At 44.5% G+C, this 21,133-nt stretch overlaps 1 protein-coding gene across 1 annotated transcript; it reads left to right on the top strand.

Annotated features, from left to right (window-relative positions):
• Positions 1–15,963: 15,963 nt before the first annotated feature.
• LOC132934270 (facilitated trehalose transporter Tret1-like) lies at positions 15,964–20,791 on the top strand. The gene is made up of 6 exons (XM_061000557.1): positions 15,964–16,006; positions 16,096–16,455; positions 16,844–17,103; positions 17,183–17,398; positions 17,558–17,812; positions 20,540–20,791. The coding sequence occupies exons 1-6, from the start codon at positions 15,964–15,966 to the stop codon at positions 20,789–20,791; spliced, it is 1,386 nt and encodes a 461-aa protein (XP_060856540.1).
• The last annotated feature ends 342 nt before the right edge of the window (positions 20,792–21,133 follow it).

Genomic DNA, 21,133 nt, shown 5'->3' with positions numbered 1-21,133 from the left:
GAACCGAAAAGCTTCGGTTTCCCGGAAGCTGCCCGCCGGGTCGTTAATGAAACGCCGGCGGATCGCTAGCTGGCATCGTTTACAGTTAGAACTAGGGCGGTATCTGATCGCCTTCGAACCTCTAACTTTCGTTCTTGATCATACGAGAACGTACTTGGCAAATGCTTTCGCGTCAGTTCGTCTCGAGACGATCCAAGAATTTCACCTCTAACGTCTCGGTACGAATGCCCCCGCCCGTCTCTGTTGATCATTACCTCCGGTCCCGAAAACCGGCCCGGCGGGACGCGCGGGCGACTGGCGCCCGCGGCCCGGCGGCCCGCGCACGGAAACGCCCCGGAGGGCGATTTCGCGCGCCCGCGAAGGGCGGAGATGCGCGGGACCGAGGTCTTGTTCCATTATTCCATGCGACCAGTATTCAGGGCCTTTTGACGAGACGGCCGTGAAGCCGCCCCGCCAGATTTGAGCCTGCTTTGAGCACTCTAATTTGTTCAAAGTAAACGTGTCGGCCCGCCGACGGCAATCGGTGAAGATCACCGCGCAGCAAGATTGGAGTAGGCGGCCGCCGTCGTCGAACCCCGACGGCCGCGCGACGCGTGGCCGCGCGGCGCGCCGGAAGCCCGAGACACGTGTCCGCCTGCCGACAATACGTCCGGCCGACGTGCCGGTAACTAACACCCCGAGACGGCTGACGAGCGCGACGACGACCGCGCCGACGGGACACGTGGTCCCGCGACACGGCCGGCCGCGACACGACGGACCGCCAGGGTGGTCCGGCACCGCCCAGACACAGATCCGACTACGAGCTTTTTAACCGCAACAACTTTAATATACGCTATTGGAGCTGGAATTACCGCGGCTGCTGGCACCAGACTTGCCCTCCAATTGATCCTCGTTTAAAGGTTTTAAAGTGTTCTCATTCCGATTACGGGGCCTCGGATGAGTCCCGTATCGTTATTTTTCGTCACTACCTCCCCGTTCCGGGAGTGGGTAATTTGCGCGCCTGCTGCCTTCCTTGGATGTGGTAGCCGTTTCTCAGGCTCCCTCTCCGGAATCGAACCCTGATTCCCCGTTACCCGTTACCACCACGGTAGGCATGGAACCTACCGTCGACAGTTGATAAGGCAGACATTTGAAAGATGCGTCGCCGGTACGGAGACCGTGCGATCAGCTCGAAGTTATTCAGAGTCACCAGGTCTTTGCGCGGGCCGCGATCGGGACGCGCACGAAGCGCGCCGCGACGGGCCGGTTTTGATCTAATAAAAGCGTTCCTCCCGCGAGCGACGCCCGAGGGCGCCGCGACGGTCGGAACTCTGTCGGCATGTATTAGCTCTAGAATTACCACAGTTATCCAAGTAACTTGGGTACGATCTAAGGAACCACAACTGATTTAATGAGCCTTTCGCGGTTTCACCTTAATGCGGCTTGCACTGAGACATGCATGGCTTAATCTTTGAGACAAGCATATGACTACTGGCAGGATCAACCAGGGATCTCGGTTTTACAACAACTGCGTCCCGTGACGGATCCCCGCGGCGACGCCGACCAAGGGGCGACGACGACGCGGACACTCGTCTCGGGACGCGTGCGTCCGAGCGCCGGTCCGCCCGTGGGCGAGCCGACGCCGAGGAAGGTCGAAACGACCGTGACCGGTATACGGTCACGGCGCACGACCGACCGCGGTTCGAGTGGGATACGTGCGCGGACGGGCGCCCGTAAACCGCGCGCTTCGGTCGACGCGAGCGCCGCACTGAGCACCCGCAGAACGCGGGGCGACTGCGGCGGCGGTCGCGTGCGGAAGACCGAACACACGCGGAGAGCGAGCGCTCGCCCGACGCGACGTGACCCGTGCGTTGACGAGAGTCGGGGTTAGCGCGTACGCCGTCCGTTTTCAGCGGACGGAGAATTACCGCGCTAGCGCCTCTCGCCAGGTTTATAACGGCCCCCAGCCGAGATCGTGGGGGAAGCCGGGACGCGACGCGAAGTCCGTCGTCCCGGGGCTTCGCCCCGGCGACCGCCGGGCACGGCGACGATGGCCGGCCGCGGCGGGAATGTTTTGGCGTCGAGAGCTCGTAACTTGCGGAACGGTAACGGGAGTCGTCATCGATTTTTGAAAAAAACGATTTGCGCGTCGGAGGCCCACCGGAAGGCGGGCCTGCGACGCCGGTTGAGTTTTGCCACTCGGCGTGCGAGATGGGTCGGTCGCCGAAACTTGGACGGATACCATCGAAGGGCACCGGATTGCTGACCATTCCGAAGACTGGGGCAGACCGGTGCGCGGCGATGGACGCGTCGGCTTCGGCGTCGCCCGTGGCTTTGCTGTCGTACGTGATTGGCGATCGGACGCCGGCGGAACGCCGACGACCGAGTCGCTCACAAATTTACAAAATCTCGAGTTTCACAATGTGCGACGGGGGTGTTCACGCGTAGTGGTACACCCGGGTCGAAGGAACTTCGCCATCACCGTGCGTAGCGGTTAGGCGAGAATCGAAAATCCGTCAATCACCGTGCGTAGCGGTTAGGCGAAAATCACAAAATCCGTGCGTAGCGGTACGGCCGCGGATAAAGGATTACCGATTTAATTGTCGCGGACACCGGTGTCCTATAGTACTCGGAACGTACGACGTGAACACGTCTCGGGTACGTCGAGATCGAACCAACGGTTAACGAGTTATTGCACACGGAAAAACTACGTTCGAAAAGTTGAATTCGAAATCGTGTCGACGGACATCGCCGGGGCTGCCGTCATGTGCACCACCCCGGCACCGACGAATAACCGAGGACGTCGAGTGAAAAAAAAAAATCGAATTTTCACACACGGTGGTCCGTGCGACGGGACGGTACGGCGGGCGCGCAGCTCGGCGACGGTAATCACCCCTGTAACGTCGCGGTCAGCGCAGAAATTCTACGCGGTAAAGGTTTTCGGCAAAGGGGGATATCCCTGGACAACGACTCTGCGGTCTGCCCGTGATGAACGGTACGGTCGATGTCACCGGCAAACCGTGAAAACGGTTGACCGAGACCCCGCCGTCGGAATACAGTCAATCACAGTGCGTAGCGGTTAAGCGAAAATCAAATATCGGTCTATCTCCGTGCGTAGCGGTACGGCCGCGGATAAAGGATTACCGATTTAAATGTCGCGGACACCGGTGTCCTATAGTACTCGGAACGTACGACGTGAACACGTCTCGGGTACGTCGAGATCGAACCAACGGTTAACGAGTTATTGCACACGGAAAAACTACGTTCGAAAAGTTGAATTCGAAATCGTGTCGACGGACATCGCCGGGGCTGCCGTCATGTGCACCACCCCGGGACCGCCGAATAACCGCGAACGTTGAGTGAAAAAAAAAAATCGAATTTTCACACGCGGTGGTTCGGACACGGTCACGGGGACGCCGCCGCGCACCAAGGGCGACTCCGCGCCTCGCCCGTCGATGAAAAATATTTCCGCGTACGGCACTCCGAGTCCGCGGGACGTAATAATTCTTTACGTTAGTCCACCTCGCACCCGTCGAACGCCGACCAGACAAAAATCGGCAATCGATGAAGGGCACAGTGTCCACGGATCCGGTCACGGGGACGCCGCCGCGCACCAAGGGCGACTCCGCGCCTCGCCCGTCGATGAAAAATATTTCCGCGTACGGCACTCCGAGTCCGCGGGACGTAATAATTCTTTACGTTAGTCCACCTCGCACCCGTCGAACGCCGACCAGACAAAAATCGGCAATCGATGAAGGGCACAGTGTCCACGGATCCGGTCACGGGGACGCCGCCGCGCACCAAGGGCGACTCCGCGCCTCGCCCGTCGATGAAAAATTTTTCCGCGTACGGCACTCCGAGTCCGCGGGACGTAATAATTCTTTACGTTAGTCCACCTCGCACCCGTCGAACGCCGACCAGACAAAAATCGGCAATCGATGAAGGGCACAGTGTCCACGGATCCGGTCACGGGGACGCCGCCGCGCACCAAGGGCGACTCCGCGCCTCGCCCGTCGATGAAAAATATTTCCGCGTACGGCACTCCGAGTCCGCGGGACGTAATAATTCTTTACGTTAGTGCACCTCGCACCCGTCGAACGCCGACCAGACAAAAATCGGCAATCGATGAAGGGCACAGTGTCCACGGATCCGGTCACGGGGACGCCGCCGCGCACCAAGCGCGACTCCGCGCCTCGCCCGTCGATGAAAAATATTTCCGCGTACGGCACTCCGAGTCCGCGGGACGTAATAATTCTTTACGTTAGTGCACCTCGCACCCGTCGAACGCCGACCAGACAAAAATCGGCAATCGATGAAGGGCACAGTGTCCACGGATCCGGTCACGGGGACGCCGCCGCGCACCAAGGGCGACTCCGCGCCTCGCCCGTCGAGGAAAAATTTTTCCGCGTACGGCACTCCGAGTCCGCGGGACGTAATAATTCTTTACGTTAGTCCACCTCGCACCCGTCGAACGCCGACCAGACAAAAATCGGCAATCGATGAAGGGCACAGTGTCCACGGATCCGGTCACGGGGACGCCGCCGCGCACCAAGGGCGACTCCGCGCCTCGCCCGTCGATGAAAAATATTTCCGCGTACGGCACTCCGAGTCCGCGGGACGTAATAATTCTTTACGTTAGTGCACCTCGCACCCGTCGAACGCCGACCAGACAAAAATCGGCAATCGATGAAGGGCACAGTGTCCACGGATCCGGTCACGGGGACGCCGCCGCGCACCAAGCGCGACTCCGCGCCTCGCCCGTCGATGAAAAATATTTCCGCGTACGGCACTCCGAGTCCGCGGGACGTAATAATTCTTTACGTTAGTGCACCTCGCACCCGTCGAACGCCGACCAGACAAAAATCGGCAATCGATGAAGGGCACAGTGTCCACGGATCCGGTCACGGGGACGCCGCCGCGCACCAAGGGCGACTCCGCGCCTCGCCCGTCGATGAAAAATATTTCCGCGTACGGCACTCCGAGTCCGCGGGACGTAATAATTCTTTACGTTAGTGCACCTCGCACCCGTCGAACGCCGACCAGACAAAAATCGGCAATCGATGAAGGGCACAGTGTCCACGGATCCGGTCACGGGGACGCCGCCGCGCACCAAGGGCGACTCCGCGCCTCGCCCGTCGATGAAAAATATTTCCGCGTACGGCACTCCGAGTCCGCGGGACGTAATAATTCTTTACGTTAGTGCACCTCGCACCCGTCGAACGCCGACCAGACAAAAATCGGCAATCGATGAAGGGCACAGTGTCCACGGATCCGGTCACGGGGACGCCGCCGCGCACCAAGGGCGACTCCGCGCCTCGCCCGTCGAGGAAAAATTTTTCCGCGTACGGCACTCCGAGTCCGCGGGACGTAATAATTCTTTACGTTAGTCCACCTCGCACCCGTCGAACGCCGACCAGACAAAAATCGGCAATCGATGAAGGGCACAGTGTCCACGGATCCGGTCACGGGGACGCCGCCGCGCACCAAGGGCGACTCCGCGCCTCGCCCGTCGATGAAAAATATTTCCGCGTACGGCACTCCGAGTCCGCGGGACGTAATAATTCTTTACGTTAGTCCACCTCGCACCCGTCGAACGCCGACCAGACAAAAATCGGCAATCGATGAAGGGCACAGTGTCCACGGATCCGGTCACGGGGACGCCGCCGCGCACCAAGGGCGACTCCGCGCCTCGCCCGTCGATGAAAAATATTTCCGCGTACGGCACTCCGAGTCCGCGGGACGTAATAATTCTTTACGTTAGTCCACCTCGCACCCGTCGAACGCCGACCAGACAAAAATCGGCAATCGATGAAGGGCACAGTGTTCAAAAACTGAGTGTTTAAACAGCGACCAAGTTCAACCAAGTAATTTTAAATCTTTAACTATGACACAATATAATAATAATACACAACAATAATTGAACAGGTAAAATTACAAAAACTGCTAAGCGTATTTTTAAAAAAGAAGGCTTATCAACCAGTATTTCTAAAAATCAAAACGATGAACAAGATAAAGAATATTATTCTCAGGACAAGAATATTTTTACACAAATTGACAATGAAGAAAATTCAGAAATATGTTTGTATTTAATACCTAATAGTTATAAATGAATGTAAGTATATATTTTTGGTAATTGTTATTTCTAAATGATTAGCGTCTGCAGTATTATCAGTTGATGATTCAGACTCAGATAAAGACTACTTGCCAAATATTCTACAAGATGAATCTAAAGATAAAGATAAAGATGATTTCTTACAATCAACGAGTATGTATAATACTTTTACAAACTAAAAATGAATATATATTTATTTATAAATAAATAGCTATAGCTATAGCTAAATAGCTATACCTCAATTAAAATATCTTAATTATTGTGAATTATTTGTTTTAGATTATAAGTTTATAAGTAATGATGATTATTCTTTGATTGTTGAGGATAAACAATTAAGTCATAATCAACAAAATGGTAAAACAAGAATAATATTCAATTGCTTCTGCAATTAATACTGACTGCTGCTCCTACGATTCTTAAACCCGGGGATGATTGTGATGATGTTGGCTCAAATCTCATACACAATGGTGAACATTTTAATCTTTTAGTTTTTACTGTCATTTTTATAAATAATGTATCATATTTTACTTGTTATTATGTATTATTTTATTATGTTTAGTACATAGAGTAATAATATAGTAGCACAAACTATGATGACTACACCGCCAGCGCCGGTTAAAACTTGTAAGTATATAAAGTAGATAAAGTAGTAGTTATTAGTAGTATATTAAAATATATTTATCTGTTTTTAGAGTGTATTATTACTTAATTTTTGGACATACTATATATATATAATACTTAATGAGGTTAGTAGTATAATTTATTTTGATTAACAGCGAATGATCTTAAATCAGTGATGAGCTACTTGGCATATATCAAATGTGAAGTGAATAGAATTTCCGAAACGCAGCAAGAAATAATTGAAATACTGAACAACAATAATACTCAAATTTTGCAAAAAAACACTGATTTATTTATTGAGGTGTGATAACAATGAAACAGACTATTTTGTAATGAACTGGCCAATTACTGATGATGATGGTCTTTTAGGTCTTGAAAATAAAATGAAAGACAGAATCTTTTATAAACTAGTTGTATGTATACATAAATATTTTAATATTAAGTATTTATATCTCATTTTTGGATATGTATTTTACAGGTTAGTGAGCTGACCAGGCTTGGAGGTAAAACTCTGTCAAGAATCATCAACAAGATGTTGAAGAAAGTTTTTGACGATACCATATTGATAAAGTTTACTTATTACGGTTTGAGAAACAAAGAAAATTTTCATACGCTATCCATTAATAAAGCTATTTTTGGTAATTAATTTATAAACATTAATAGTTTTTTGAAAATTCCATCATATCATAACTTGTTAATTATTTGTTTTTTTATTTATTATTTATAATTCAATAGACAATCTTTAATAAATTGTTTGTATATTTTTCACAGATGCTGTAAGAAAATCTAAACAAAAATCTGTTTCAGATGAGGAAATCATCATATCGATTGGGAAATATATGACTGGAGCTAAAGGCAGAATAGAACAACAAAACATAAAAAAAAAACCAATAATTCTTAGATACAAGGTTTTTTTTTGACCTTTAAAAATTTAATATTATAATTTTTATATTTTTTATATTCTTAATAATCTAAATGTATCTATTATATGTATAATAGTAATAAGTCTATTGCATATATAGATGTGCTGATCCAAAAGTTTGATTTTTTTTTTTTGAATTTATTGTATTATTATATTTTATGTATAATAATAAGTTATTTTATATATATTTAGATATGTTAGCGGTAATGTATGTAATACGTTATTTTATTAAATAACTAGTTATTCTATAAAATTCCTAAATATGTTCGTTAATATATAAATTACACGGTTTTACTAGTTAATATATAAAATACCGATTGGGTTTTCGTTAATGTATGCAATTTATATCATTAGGTAGATATGACCGGGACTGGATTAGATAACATACAAAATTTGTTACCGTTGTTGTTATTAATAAAAATAATAAGATAAGATAGTATTGAACCACACCATTTGGCATAGACTAGACTTATTCGTGTGACAGTGTACTGCGAGTTTACTTACTAGTTAGTTTAATCGTTTTTAGTGTTATATAGTGTAATAACTAATAAGTGTGCTTTAAAATGAAAACCAAATTTGATACAATTATAAAAAATACAACAACAGAACGTAATAACAGCACGTTTTTGCTGAAAGAAAAATATGATTCCTTAATAAGTGAAGTGAAACGTATTAAAACAGGAAAAAAAGAATCGCCACGTGATTATTGGTTAGTACAACGGTATGATGTGATAGAAGTGCAAGGTAATGAAAAACTTATACGTCCAATGAAAGAAAATTCTGATATTATATATTACGTCCACGATGAAGAATTATATGATATTTTACTTAACATTCACCTATCTATTGGACATGGTGGTAGAGACAGAATGATGTATGAACTGAAAAAAAAATACAAAAATATTACTCAATCAAACGTCAAAATGAAAATCGAAAATGAAGGGAATACCGAGGAAGAATTGTGTCAATTTGCATAAATAAAGAAAATATTTCCAATAAAAGAGAAGCAAAATAATGCTTAGAACGTCAAGCTAAAAGAATGAAACTACAATCAGATATGTCTCATCCACCTGCTCTTCAAGGATGTAACGTACGAGTCAAAATTCCAGATGTTGACAGGTCAAAATGTGATCCACAATCTATAAATGCAATTGTATTAGAAAAAACAACCGACGGATTTTATCGCTCAGGTAATTTTTTTTATTTTTTTATTAATAATTCAAATAATTTTGTTTTAGGAATTAAATACGGTATACTAAAACAACTTAACGCGAGGTCACAATTTAGTTTATGCACAGAAAAGTTACCGGTGGTGCGGTCAGTACATTGTTTTCGCGACTCACCCTAGCCATGTTTATTTGTTCGATCGGGTTGTCCGCTGTCCGCGACAGTATCCAGTCCCCCGGCCTTTTGCCCTCTCTCCCGAGGACGAGTACCGATGGTGGATATCCTGTCCGGTCGTTACGCCTGTTCCTGATCGAAAAAAAAATGGGGGCTAGCTTGTTGTCCCAGGTGTTGTGGTTGCCTTCGATGAGTAGCGCGCGTAGACCTTTTTTTAATTCCTGGTTACGGCGTTCGACTGGGTTGGCCCTCGGGTGATATACCGGAGTTATCCAGCCCTCGGCCCCCCACTGTTCGATCGCTTTACGCATATCGTTTGCTACGAACTGTGGGCCGTTATCGCTTAAGCACACACGGGGGTATCCGAAACGTGAAAAGAATTCTCGTTCGAGCGTTTCGGTTATTGTTTTTGTAGTGGCTGTTCCGAGGGGGTATGCCTCGGTCCATCTACTAAACAGATCGGTGGCGACCAGTATGTATTGTTTTCCCCTACTCGTACGCGGGTAGGGGCCCATGAGGTCTATGCTAACCACCTCCCAGGGGTGTCGGGGTATTCTGGTGGTCGCGGGGTCATCTGCGCGCGTGTTCAGTTGTTTGGTACACGCGCATATGTGACACGACTTGACGTACAGTCGGATGTAGTTTTTTTGTCCTTTCCAAAAAAACCGTTGTTTTACCGCTCTGTACGTTTCTTTCCAGCCCGGGTGGTTTGCGAGTACGTGATCGTGGTATGTCCAGATCACGTTCTGCGTCTTGTCCTTTGGGATGACTACGGGTGTGTGTTCGCCCAATTTTATCTGCAGAAGACCGTCGGTAAAATTGTATTAATTTTTTTTATCCGTGGTACTTCCGGTATTGTGCGCTGGGTCGTCCGTTGTCATGTTGTGCGCTGTGTCTCGTGTATTGGGGTCATTGGCCTGCCATGTCACGAGCATAGCGTGTGTGATTGTGGGACCACTAGTGGTGTTAGCCGGGTCCGTCGTGGCGAACAGATTGTCGGCCGGTGAGCTAGTAGCAGTGGTGAGTGGTGAGGTGGGTACTCCTACTAGTCGTTCCTCGAGGTGTTCCTCGTCTACCGGTAGCCCGGTGGTTGGGTTGCGGGATAGCATGTCCGGCGCCTCGTTCTGTACGCCGGGCACATGTGTGGTTTTGTAGTCCAGGTTAGCCAGCTGTAGTGCCCACCTGGTTAACTTGGAATTTGTGTTTTTGGCTCGGTGGAGCCATGTGAGTGCCGAGTTGTCGGTGAATAGGTCAAAGCGGCGGGCCTCTAGGTATGGTCTAAACTTGTCGGTTGCCCAGATTATCGCGAGGCACTCGCGTTCCACCGCGGCGTACCTTGTTTGCGTATCACTAAACTTTTTGCTTGCGTAGGCGATTATCCGCCTTTCGTCCGGGCTGTCACTCCGTTGGAAAAGGACGGCACCTGCTCCTATTTCGCTAGCATCGGTTTGTAGGCAAAACGGTTTTTCGTAATCTGGCGTCGACAGTTTTGGCGAATCGTACAGGGCGCGTTTTATTTTGGTAAATGCAGCCTGTTCGGTTTCGGTCCACGACCATTTGGTCCCCTGTTTAAGTCTATTCGTTAGGGGTGCTATGGTGTCCGCGTAGTTGTCGACAAACTGGCTGTACCAGTTGCAAACGCCCAGGAACTTCCGTAGGTCCCTCAGTTTGGTTGGTGGGGGGTAGTTTATGATGCCCTCTAGTTTCTCCGGTTGTTTGTCTATTCCTTCGGAGGTGACTAGGTGTCCGAGAAATGAAATTTCGGTGGCTCCGAATTTGCACTTTTCGGGGTTGCATGTGAGCCCGTGTCTCTGTAGACGTTCTAGAACTTTGTCCAAGTGGCACTGGTGTTCGTCCACAGTGTTCGAAAACACCACTATATCGTCTAGATATACGCGGACGAACTCGTCCAGGTACCCTCTCAGGACTTCGTCCATTAATCGCACGAAGGTCATGGAGCTGTTTTTGAGGCCGAAGGGGAGGACTCGGAATTGGTATAGGCCCCGACGCGTCCGGAATGCCGTGTATTTTCGCGCGTTTTGGTTAAGTGGGACCTGCCAGTAACCCGACTTAAGGTCCTGGACGCTGAATACTTTTGCGCCTCTCATCTGACGTATCAGCGTATTGAGGTCGGGCATTGGGTAAGCGTCAGACTCAGTGATATCATTGAGCCGCCTATAATCAATGCATAGTCGGGGTGAGCCGTCTTTCTTTTTTGCTAGAACGATGGGTGCGGCCCACGGGGATGTGCTCTGTTCTACCAGTCCCTGCTCTTCCATGTCCCGTATCATGGTGTCGATTGTGGCCTGTTTTACCGGTGGGTAGGGATATGGTTTGAGTGCTATGGGTGTTTGGTTTTTGAGGAGGATGTCGTGTTCAATTAACCTGGTGTGTCCTACCCTACCGTTTTATACGTCCGGGTAGTTGCGTACTACTTCGGCGAGTATCGCGCGTGTGTGGTGGTCACCGTTTATTGTTAATTTGTCGACATCTAGTAATGGGGTTGGGGTGGGTGTCCGCCCTTTCCAGCACGCTGTTGTTCTCCTATCCGAACCTAAATGGATAGTGCTCGTTGTGTAGTCCCAGGTGACTTCGTTTTGTACGAGAAAGTCGTGACCTAGGAGCATGTCGCAGTACAAATTTTCCAGAATGGCTGCGTTGAAGTTGACCGTGAGGTCTCCGATTCTGGCTACGAATATGGAGGTACCGCTTGTCATTGTGGTATGTCCGTCCGCCATTCGTACCTGAGTTGGTTGTCCGTGTGGGGGTGTGCCATATTTATGTGCTACGTTCGGGCTTACATACGACTTTTGTGCTTGTGAGTCGAGTAGAGCTGTTACGGGGCCTGACCTAAATTCGAGTTGGACCGCGGGGGTCGGAATTTTGTCGGGGCATACACGTTTAGCGTTATTCGACGGTGGTTGTGATGTATAGCTGGGTAACTGGTTCTTAACCGCGTTATCGGTACTATAGGGAGCGGTTTGCACCGCCATTACCAGAGCATCCGTTTCGGTTACCTCTGTGCTATGGGTGTGTACCGTATGAGTACGTGTTAATTCAGTGTAGGGGTCGTTGTGTGTGGTGATGATGACCTGCCACTTAACGGAATTTTAATGTTTTTGATGGGTGATATATCTGATGACGCCGAGTTTATCGATGCGCGTGTGATAGTTATATCCCCGTCTGTATTGCCGAGCGTTGTGTGTGTGTGTGTTTGAGGCGGCGGCGTGGACAATTGTCCGTCGACTCATTTCCCGTTTCCCGAACGCGGCGTGTTCCCGGGGCAGTCACTGTTCCAGTGAGGACCTCCACAGTACCTGCACGGGTTGGGCGGTTGCGGTTTACCTGCAGTACCGTCCCGTGTACGCGGTTGCGGCTTCGGTTGGGGCGGGCGGGTTTGGGAATATGTTTTGTACGCCGGTTTCTGCTGTTGTTGTGTGGGCGTTTCGTCTGGTGTGTATTCCAGGATTCCAGCGACCCGGCGGAGGTCTCCGAAAGTCGCTGGTCTCTGCAATCGGATATGTGTGCGGTATTCGTTGCGCGTTGGACCGGCTATCGTACCGACTAGCTGTGTTTCAGATAGCCCGGTATTGACGCGGCGCGCGAGTTGGTTTTTTTGTGTCACGAACTCCATAAGCGTTTGTGTTTGTCGGACGGATACTATCTCGGCCCGCAGTCGTGATTGTATTCCCACGTTGTCGAATTTTTCTAAAAATTCGGCGCGGAACTCATCCCAGGTGAGGTCCAGTAGTCTGATGGTGTTCCCCAATGTACTGGCTGCACCCTTCAGCTGCTGCGTGACAATATTAGTCCAGGCCGACCTATCTATACGCGTTTGGTACAATATCGATTCCGCCTTGTGTATGAATCGTACCGGGTCCTCAGGCGTTGTTCCGAGGAACTCCGAGGAATGTTTCGCTGCACATACGTCGTCGTATGGTATCAGCGTCGATTGTTGTGACGCATAGGTGTGTGTGGAGGAGGGGGCATGGTATAAATTAGGCGTGTCATTGAACAAATACTGTTGGAGTGGCTGGTCTGCTGAAAGCTGCCTAGCCAGTCCTCTTTTCCTTCATTGATGACCCTTCCCCGTTGCCACCGGTAAGTCTCTGAGACCACCTCCAGGTACTTCCTATTACCCCGGGAAGCTCGGTTTGGAGATGCGCCCTCCACTGGCGTTGAGATCGGGACGGGGCCCTCAGGTGGCCCGGGGGTGCGAAGACGCCTTCAGGCCGTTCGTCAACCGCCCAATCCTGTACCCGGGCAGGACATCGTCAGCCGCGGGCTCAATTCCGCGGCTCTTTTTGCTCCTCATGATTCCACACAGTCATGAGTGAGCTTTTCGTGAGGGCGCTCGAGGGTGTAGCCTTGTTCGAGCGCCCCCCCCGCCTTCCTACCCATTTCAGACCCGTTTATGGCTTAGCGCATTCTAAACCACCAGGTTGCCACCTTGGAAGGTACAGGTGGCCCAGGGCACCCGGAGGTCCTTGGTCATTTCGCTAGCACCAAGCATGACCTGCCCCGGGCCCTTGTGATTACAGTTCAGTTAACCCGAAGCTCTAGGGCTAGCTTCGTTAAGACCGTACCCCGCCTGCCCCTTTCCCGGACCAGATTAGTCAGCCAGTTTCTCAACGTGACTCGTCTTGGCGCGGTCGGTAGCAGGTGTGTACTTGTACAGGTCGTTCTATCCGCCTGACTCGTCGTGGCCCGGTTGGGCCGTCCTTGCCAGGCGGGTGAGCGCCGGTAAGTCTTCACGGGGTTACCTCGATGCCCTTTCAGCAACCTAGGTCAGACCGGTGTAGCCGGCGGTCCCCCAGACCTGCCCTCGCTCTGCCGCCTTCAGAGTTCTGGTGGCCTCGTGTTGTCTGTAGCGGTCGGTTTCCGCTCAGAAGCGAGGGATCCGAACCCCCCGTCGCCGTCGTCACCGCAGTTTCTTTAGCAGTTCTTACGGGAGCGATGGACCTTAGCCCCCGCTTCCTCGCTTCCGCCTAACGTTACTAAGATGTTACCTGCCCGTAGATCAGGCATGTGGATCCTGACTCCGCCCACTCTTCGGTGATTTCAGTCTTACGGTAACAAATTGTGCTTATTTTGACGACAAACTGAGTTTGCCGGCCCTAAGGCTGGTGCGTTCAAGGTTTTGCCACTGGTGGCACCCAGTCGTCGAGGTTGGTTCCGGCGCACAACCCCGGAGTCCTCCCTCCCGGGCTGGGTCATTTGTAAACGATTGACTGAATCCAGATCACCGCCCATCCGCCGACCGAGTCGCCGGTGCGCTTTCCCATCCACTCGGTTTGATCTCTTCCGCCAGGGACGCATCTTTGCTCATAGCTAATGCGAACCATCTATCGGTCAAGGTACTCATGAGGGATGTTCGGAGAAGTAATCACCCGACGCGACGCCTTAAGCATATAGGAGCTAGCGTCGGCCTTCTGTGATTCTCATCTCCCGCACTCCTGCGAGACGCCAGTGCGCTTTCCCATCCGCTCGGTTTGATCTCTTCCGCCAGGGACGCATCTTTGCTCATAGCTAATGCAAACCATCTATCGGTCAAGGTACTCATGAGGGATGTTCGGAGAAGTAATCACCCGACGCGACGCCTTAAGCGTATAGAAGCTAGCGTCGGCCTTCTGTGATTCTCATCTCACGCACTCCAGCGAGTCGCTCGTCGGAGACGCCGTGATTGGATCTCGTGTCACCGGTTGATTCACGTAATCAACCGTAAATGGGACGATTGGCTCGGTGTTAGCAAACTTTATAAGTCAGTATCCATCCGCCGGCGACGTGGACGCCCCGGCCTTCGGCAAGCGCCACGGTCCGTCAACCCCGCGGCGCCCAGCGAAACACACATGCCCCACCTCCTTGGCTGTGGTTTCGCTAGATTGTCGTAAACACCAGTTAAATGATATAGAATATACCTTTAAAGCATATGCGAGTAAGTTGCTTAGTGGTGCGGTGATCCGCATTTCAAGCGATCGACTCGGGTTCTCGCCCCGGTCCGGTAAATAAATTTTTAAATTATTTTCCACGCACGGTGGCAGTGTTGGCTGCGAAGAGCGGGGTAGCGGGGGTATATCGTATAATTGTGTGATAGATGTGCGGGATGATCAACCATGGGATGCGCAGAAGGTGTACAAAGGATGAGCAGAGGGTATAAGGATGAGCCAGCAGGATGACATGCCAGAACTCTCTTTTTTATCCTACCACCGGTTTTATATTTAGATTTTCGTATAAAATGATTTCCAATATGTTACAAAAACTCGTATATTTTTTTGGATCTCCTTTAAAATTTGGAATAGCCAATTTTAATTTGTAAAAAATTAGTAGGTGTTGCGCTAGGTTTCGTTTACATAATGAAATTGCTTAACCCCCCCACCCCCACCCCCACCCCCCGTGTATTAGATTCAGGTAGGTACTCATCCACCATTATTTTAATTAACCAAAGTTTCAAACTCCTCCCGTTACTTGTCGACTGAGTCCATCCCAGGTTTACCAATTTGACGAATAATCACTGATAACTGAGTTTCAAACTCGATATTTTAATTCTCCAAAGTGGCGTACATAATTTTAAATTTCTTTTTGTCGGTTTTTGTGGGTTCTTTTCCTGACATAGCTTCTCCAGTATCATAAATACATTTCACATTTTTTTGTAGATCCGTGTATTGTAGCCGCACCTTTATGCAAGTATTAATAAACGGCAAGTCATAATTTCAACCAGTTGCCTTTGAGTATTCAACCACCCATAATCCTCTTCTGTAAGTAGGTGTACGCTACAGACTGGCGAAACATTATTATGTATGCTGGCCGTATTCAAATTATAATAATAATAAATAATATAAAATAATCACTGTTTGTCTGTTTGAAATATAAATAAAAAACTAACATCCGTTAAATTGTTCTTCGTCTATTATAATATACTGTGTATTATTAGTTATTTTAAAAACACATTTAAGAACTAGAAAATAAAATTTTTGTACATTACATCAAGATGTCTAAAGGTGTTAGAAATCAAATAGTATTTTCTTTAATCGGTAAGGCAATCGTTGAACAGTATCATATAAATATTTAAAATTCAAAACTTATTTTCATAACACTATACACAACAATTATTGGATTTCAGCTACTCTCGGAGCAATGGTAATGGGTACGATTCTGGGTTGGACGTCACCAGCCAATACATTATTACAAAATGGAGTTGGCTTTCCGATTTCCGTAGACGATTTAAAGAGTTTTGGTTCCATTTTTGGTATCGGTGCGGTTTTTGGCGCATTACCTGCCGGTAAGTTATCGGCAACGATCGGCCGCCGTTACAGTATGGTATTATTTGAGATCATCATCATCGTTGGATGGATATTTCTCACCATGGCCAATGCTTCATGGATGTTATTGGCAGGCAGAGTACTACAGGGCGTTGGCGTTGGTGCACTATGTACAGTCATACCGACCTACGTTGCTGAAATTTCTCAACCACATATTAGAGGTTAATTCAAGATCGAACACATGATAAAACATTCAAATAATCTATATACAGTAGAAGCTGCTTGTTAGGAACACTGATAATTGATACGTTATCGAAACAAAATGTCTATTGCCTTTATTAAATTAACTGGATCATTGAAGCAACACGTAGTTTTTTTCAAACAATTCGGGCAATTTCGACGACGAAACCCGGTTATTTGGCGATAACCAATTACGCTTATTAGAAACAATCGGATAATTAACATATTTCATCTTGGTCCAAAATCGTTCCTAATAGGTGGCTTCTACTGGGACTTAGCTAACTGTACTTTAGTTCAAAAAATATTCTAATATTAGATATTATGTACCATGTTTATTGAACTTTTATGTTTATGTATGGATTCCTATAGGTACTTTGGGAACAATATTTCAAGTCTATGTAGTAATTGGAATTCTTTATTCCTACATAATCGGCTCGGTGGTCGAATACCATACATTTAATTTGTTATGTGGGATTTGGACTATTTTACATGTGGTACTAACGTTTTTCATACCCGAATCACCATATTTCTTTATGTATAAGAAGAAAGACAAAAATGCTAATACATCAATGAAAAAACTTCGAGAAGAAAATGATGCAGACATTGCTAGCGAATTAACCGTGATAAAGGTTTGGAAGAATGCGTTTTTACATTACGTCTGATGAATATTGAAATTGAATATATTTAGGGTTTTTTTTTTTATGATAGACGGAAATTGAACTTCAAAAAGCTAATCAGGACACATTTACTAAAGTGATGGCTAACAAGGCCAATCGCAAGTCACTCTTGATCGGTATTGGTTGTATGTTTTTCCAGCAGACGAGTGGAATAAATGCTATCATCTTCTATATGGGTTACATATTTAACGAAATTGGAAGCTCGATAACCACAAATACTTCAGTTATAGCTGTCGGAATAGTTCAGGTGATTTTTTTTAATAAAACACTGGGTCATAATGAGTGAATATTCATTTTTACACCTTCTAACGCATTGTTTGTCTAAATCATTATAATATTGTATTTTTAGCAGGTATGATATTAGTTTTATTAATTAATAAATAAATACTTTTTCTTTATTTTATAGCTCGTAATGACATTCGTAGCAATGATGATTGTAGACAAGGCTGGTCGTCGAGTATTATTGATAGTTTCAGCAATTGTGATGAGCATTAGTTTCTTCTGCTTAGGTTTATACCTTGAAATGAGCCGCAAATCAGTCCATAAAGACTCAATTCTATCGTGGCTACCACTGATTCTCATTGCGTTATATATTTCGGCTTTCTCTTTGGGCTTTGGACCTATTCCATGGGTAGTTATGGGAGAGATATTCTCCAACGAAGTACGTTTAACTTTTGTATACCCTTTTTGTATTATAACTAATATTATCTAATAAGGTTGGAGCACGGCACCTCATCACATGTTGAAGTAGTGGGACTAGTGAACTAAAAGTGTTAGTAGAAGTCAACCCGATTTTTACATGTAAAACATAAAATAGATTGTAGTTTTGTACTTAAACATAAAAGCAGTTAAGTTCATTTAACAATCTATTGTTTTAAGTAAATACTATTCAATTATTCGTGGGCTTATTTTGGTTAGAATTATTTAATTAACAAATAAACCTGTAAATTTTACATATGCATTGGGAAACATGCATTGCATGAATGAAATGTGTTTAAAATGTTAAATTTTGAAAATAAATAATTTTTTTTTTATAACATTTTTAATAGATTTATTTTATGACGTTTTTTAATTTTACATCTCAATATACAATTATTCTTATAATTATTTATTTAGTCATCATTATTATATATATAAAGGATATTTTTTTAAAGTTATATTATTTTCATAATTACAAAGTATACAAATTAATTTAATGTGACTGTTAATCTTGTCTGATTAACAACCTAATTGACAATTATCAATAGGAAAATAAGAAATATACCTATAATATATTTATATTTTATTTTATATGCGTTACAATCTTATAAAATGTTGCTAAATGTAATTTGATCATCAACCAGTTTAAATACCTATATTAAGTTTTATATTATAATTGTTTGTATTATTGTTACTTTAGCTAATACATAATAATTTAATTAATTAATAATTTTGGTTATTGTAACATCAATAGGTTTAACAATAATATCCATAAATATGAATCACTTCAATACGTAATTTTCTATCACAATACATGGCATAATTTTTTGTTTTAAATATTTTATTATCCTTATATATATAAAAGAACAGGCCTTTTTTATGTACCAATTTTGTGACGACGCTATTTAACTATTTTCCAATTTTTTTTCACAAAGTTGTTCCAAATACCTTCGTGAGTGTCACCACGTCGCCCGATTTTCAAAATTTTGATTTTAAAGGGTTGTAATTGGCAAAAATAAATTTTTACGTGTAATTTGTATATCTATATTCATATAATAAATAACAATAGCAGTCGGCCGATAACGGGAAATACGGTACGGCACGGTGGTCCGAAGGTTTCCGTCTACCTGGACTCTGACCTTTTTTTTGTGTGTGTTATGAATTGTTCCGAGGCTATATAATAAACTATTTAATGAGTTGTATAGAAAACACTGACTAAAAATAATAATACATTTCGTCGGTCGTAACACGTTTATCGCATTTCGACTAGGCTTCGTGTCACCTCTCTTACAAAAAATGTAATCGAAGCTGAAATTTTGACCGGATGTGCTAAGGGAGAAAAAATATTTTTACCAAAAATACCATTATACCCCAACGATTTTCCAGTTAAGTTTAGAAGAGTTCAGTTTCCAATAAAAGTCTGTTTTGCAATGACAATAAACAAAGCTCAAGGTCAGACTTTAACTTATTGTGGTGTAGATTTAGAAAATAACTGTTTCTCACACGGACAATTGTGTGTGGCATTTTCTAGAGTTGGAAGACCTGACCATTTGTACGTTTATGCACCACAAAATAAAACTCTAAATGTAGTATACCAAGAGGTTTTGACTTAAACCATATTAGAATTGAGCAACTACGTATGATTTGTAAATATTCATAAAAAAAGTTATATATAATTATAGAAACATTTTTTAATAACAATATGTGTATCAGAATCATTAGTATCATTTGTAAATACTATTATTATTATTTTTGTTGTCTTTATAATTCAGCAACTACTACTTTTTTAGCACTTGATAGCATTAAGTAAAATACATTTTTTCTTCTTTAAAACACAACAATTTGTGTTGATTTAAGAATTTAATTTTGATAAAACAAAAACTACACACGGGCGAAGCCGGGTAATTCAGCTAGTAGTAATATAAAATTAAAAATGATCTTAATCTATAAAAAATATAATTGCTTATTAAAATTATCTTATGTATTTAATTACAATACAATTGTTTATAAGTATTAAATAAAAAAAGGTATTTCGTCAATTAGGAACGAAACCGTGCCAACTACTAGCATGGTTGGGCATATCATAGTTACATGCAACTAAGTTTTGTACTTGGTTACTTTTGTAACATGTAATTTCTAACAAGTTATTAATTTTTAATTTAACTCTAATTTGTAACTAGATACAAATTTTCCTGTAACTTAATATGAAATTTACAAGTTACAACAAAAAGTTACATTGTGATTTTTGTTCTTTGATAATTCATAAGTGGGAATTCAAAAGAAAAAAATCAAAACGTTTAATTCGTACATTTTGGTTTTCACAATTTATCCGGCCAGTGGATATTCAGTGGTTATATATGATCATGGTTGAAACAATCTTTCTTTTTAGCTTAATGAATCATTATTAATGATCTTAACATTATTTTACCTAGCCCGAGGCCGGTCAATAATTCTTTATACATTTACCAATGTCACTTTTAACTTTAAGTGTAACATAGTTAAATAATACAAAATTATCTAGTAATTTGTGTAACTTGTAACTAGTTAAATAGGTATTTAGTAACTTTCCTAACTCTGACTACCAACGCTTTTAGTTCACTAGTTACGTCATATAATGTAATAATGAACAATAGATTACTTTAATTAGTTTACCTATTCTAAAATATTTAACTAATTTGATTGTTTTCAGGTCAAACCGTATGGCACAAGCTTAGCTACTGCTACAAACTGGATTTTGGTATTTGCAGTAACATACTTAACATTTGTTACTACAAATTCGATTGGTTTTCTTGGTCTTTTTTGGATATATAGTTTATTTTGTGCGTTGGGTGCCCTATTCGTGTGGTATACAGTCCCAGAGACGAAGAATAAAAGTTTGACTGAGATACAGTTGAAGTTGGCGGGTAACGATAACTCTCCGTCATCAACTAATGATGTTTAAGATAAACAATGTGCGTATTTTAAGTGAAAACAATTTATTATTGTTCACAAATGTCAAAATAATAAATAAATAACAAAAACAAAATATCTACCAGGATAGCATTTTTGTAATGATAATTCATAGGTATGTAATAAAAAAGAAAAACTGTTCACATTTACACTTGGCATCATCAATAAACTCCGTATTATTGTGAGTGAATAATTAATTTAATTTGTTACAAATACGTATAATACATAAAAAAATGTATACAATTATTAAAAGTAAAACCAATTTTAAGATTACATTATTATTGGAGAATTCAAGGCGTATTAAATTAGTATTAGAAGTATTGTATGCACAACA

This window comes from Metopolophium dirhodum, chromosome 1 (assembly GCF_019925205.1).
Source record: "Metopolophium dirhodum isolate CAU chromosome 1, ASM1992520v1, whole genome shotgun sequence".
Lineage (NCBI taxonomy): Eukaryota > Metazoa > Arthropoda > Insecta > Hemiptera > Aphididae > Metopolophium > Metopolophium dirhodum.
The sequence above is the reverse complement of the archived record's forward strand: the minus strand, read 5'-3'. Positions and strand labels throughout refer to the sequence as shown.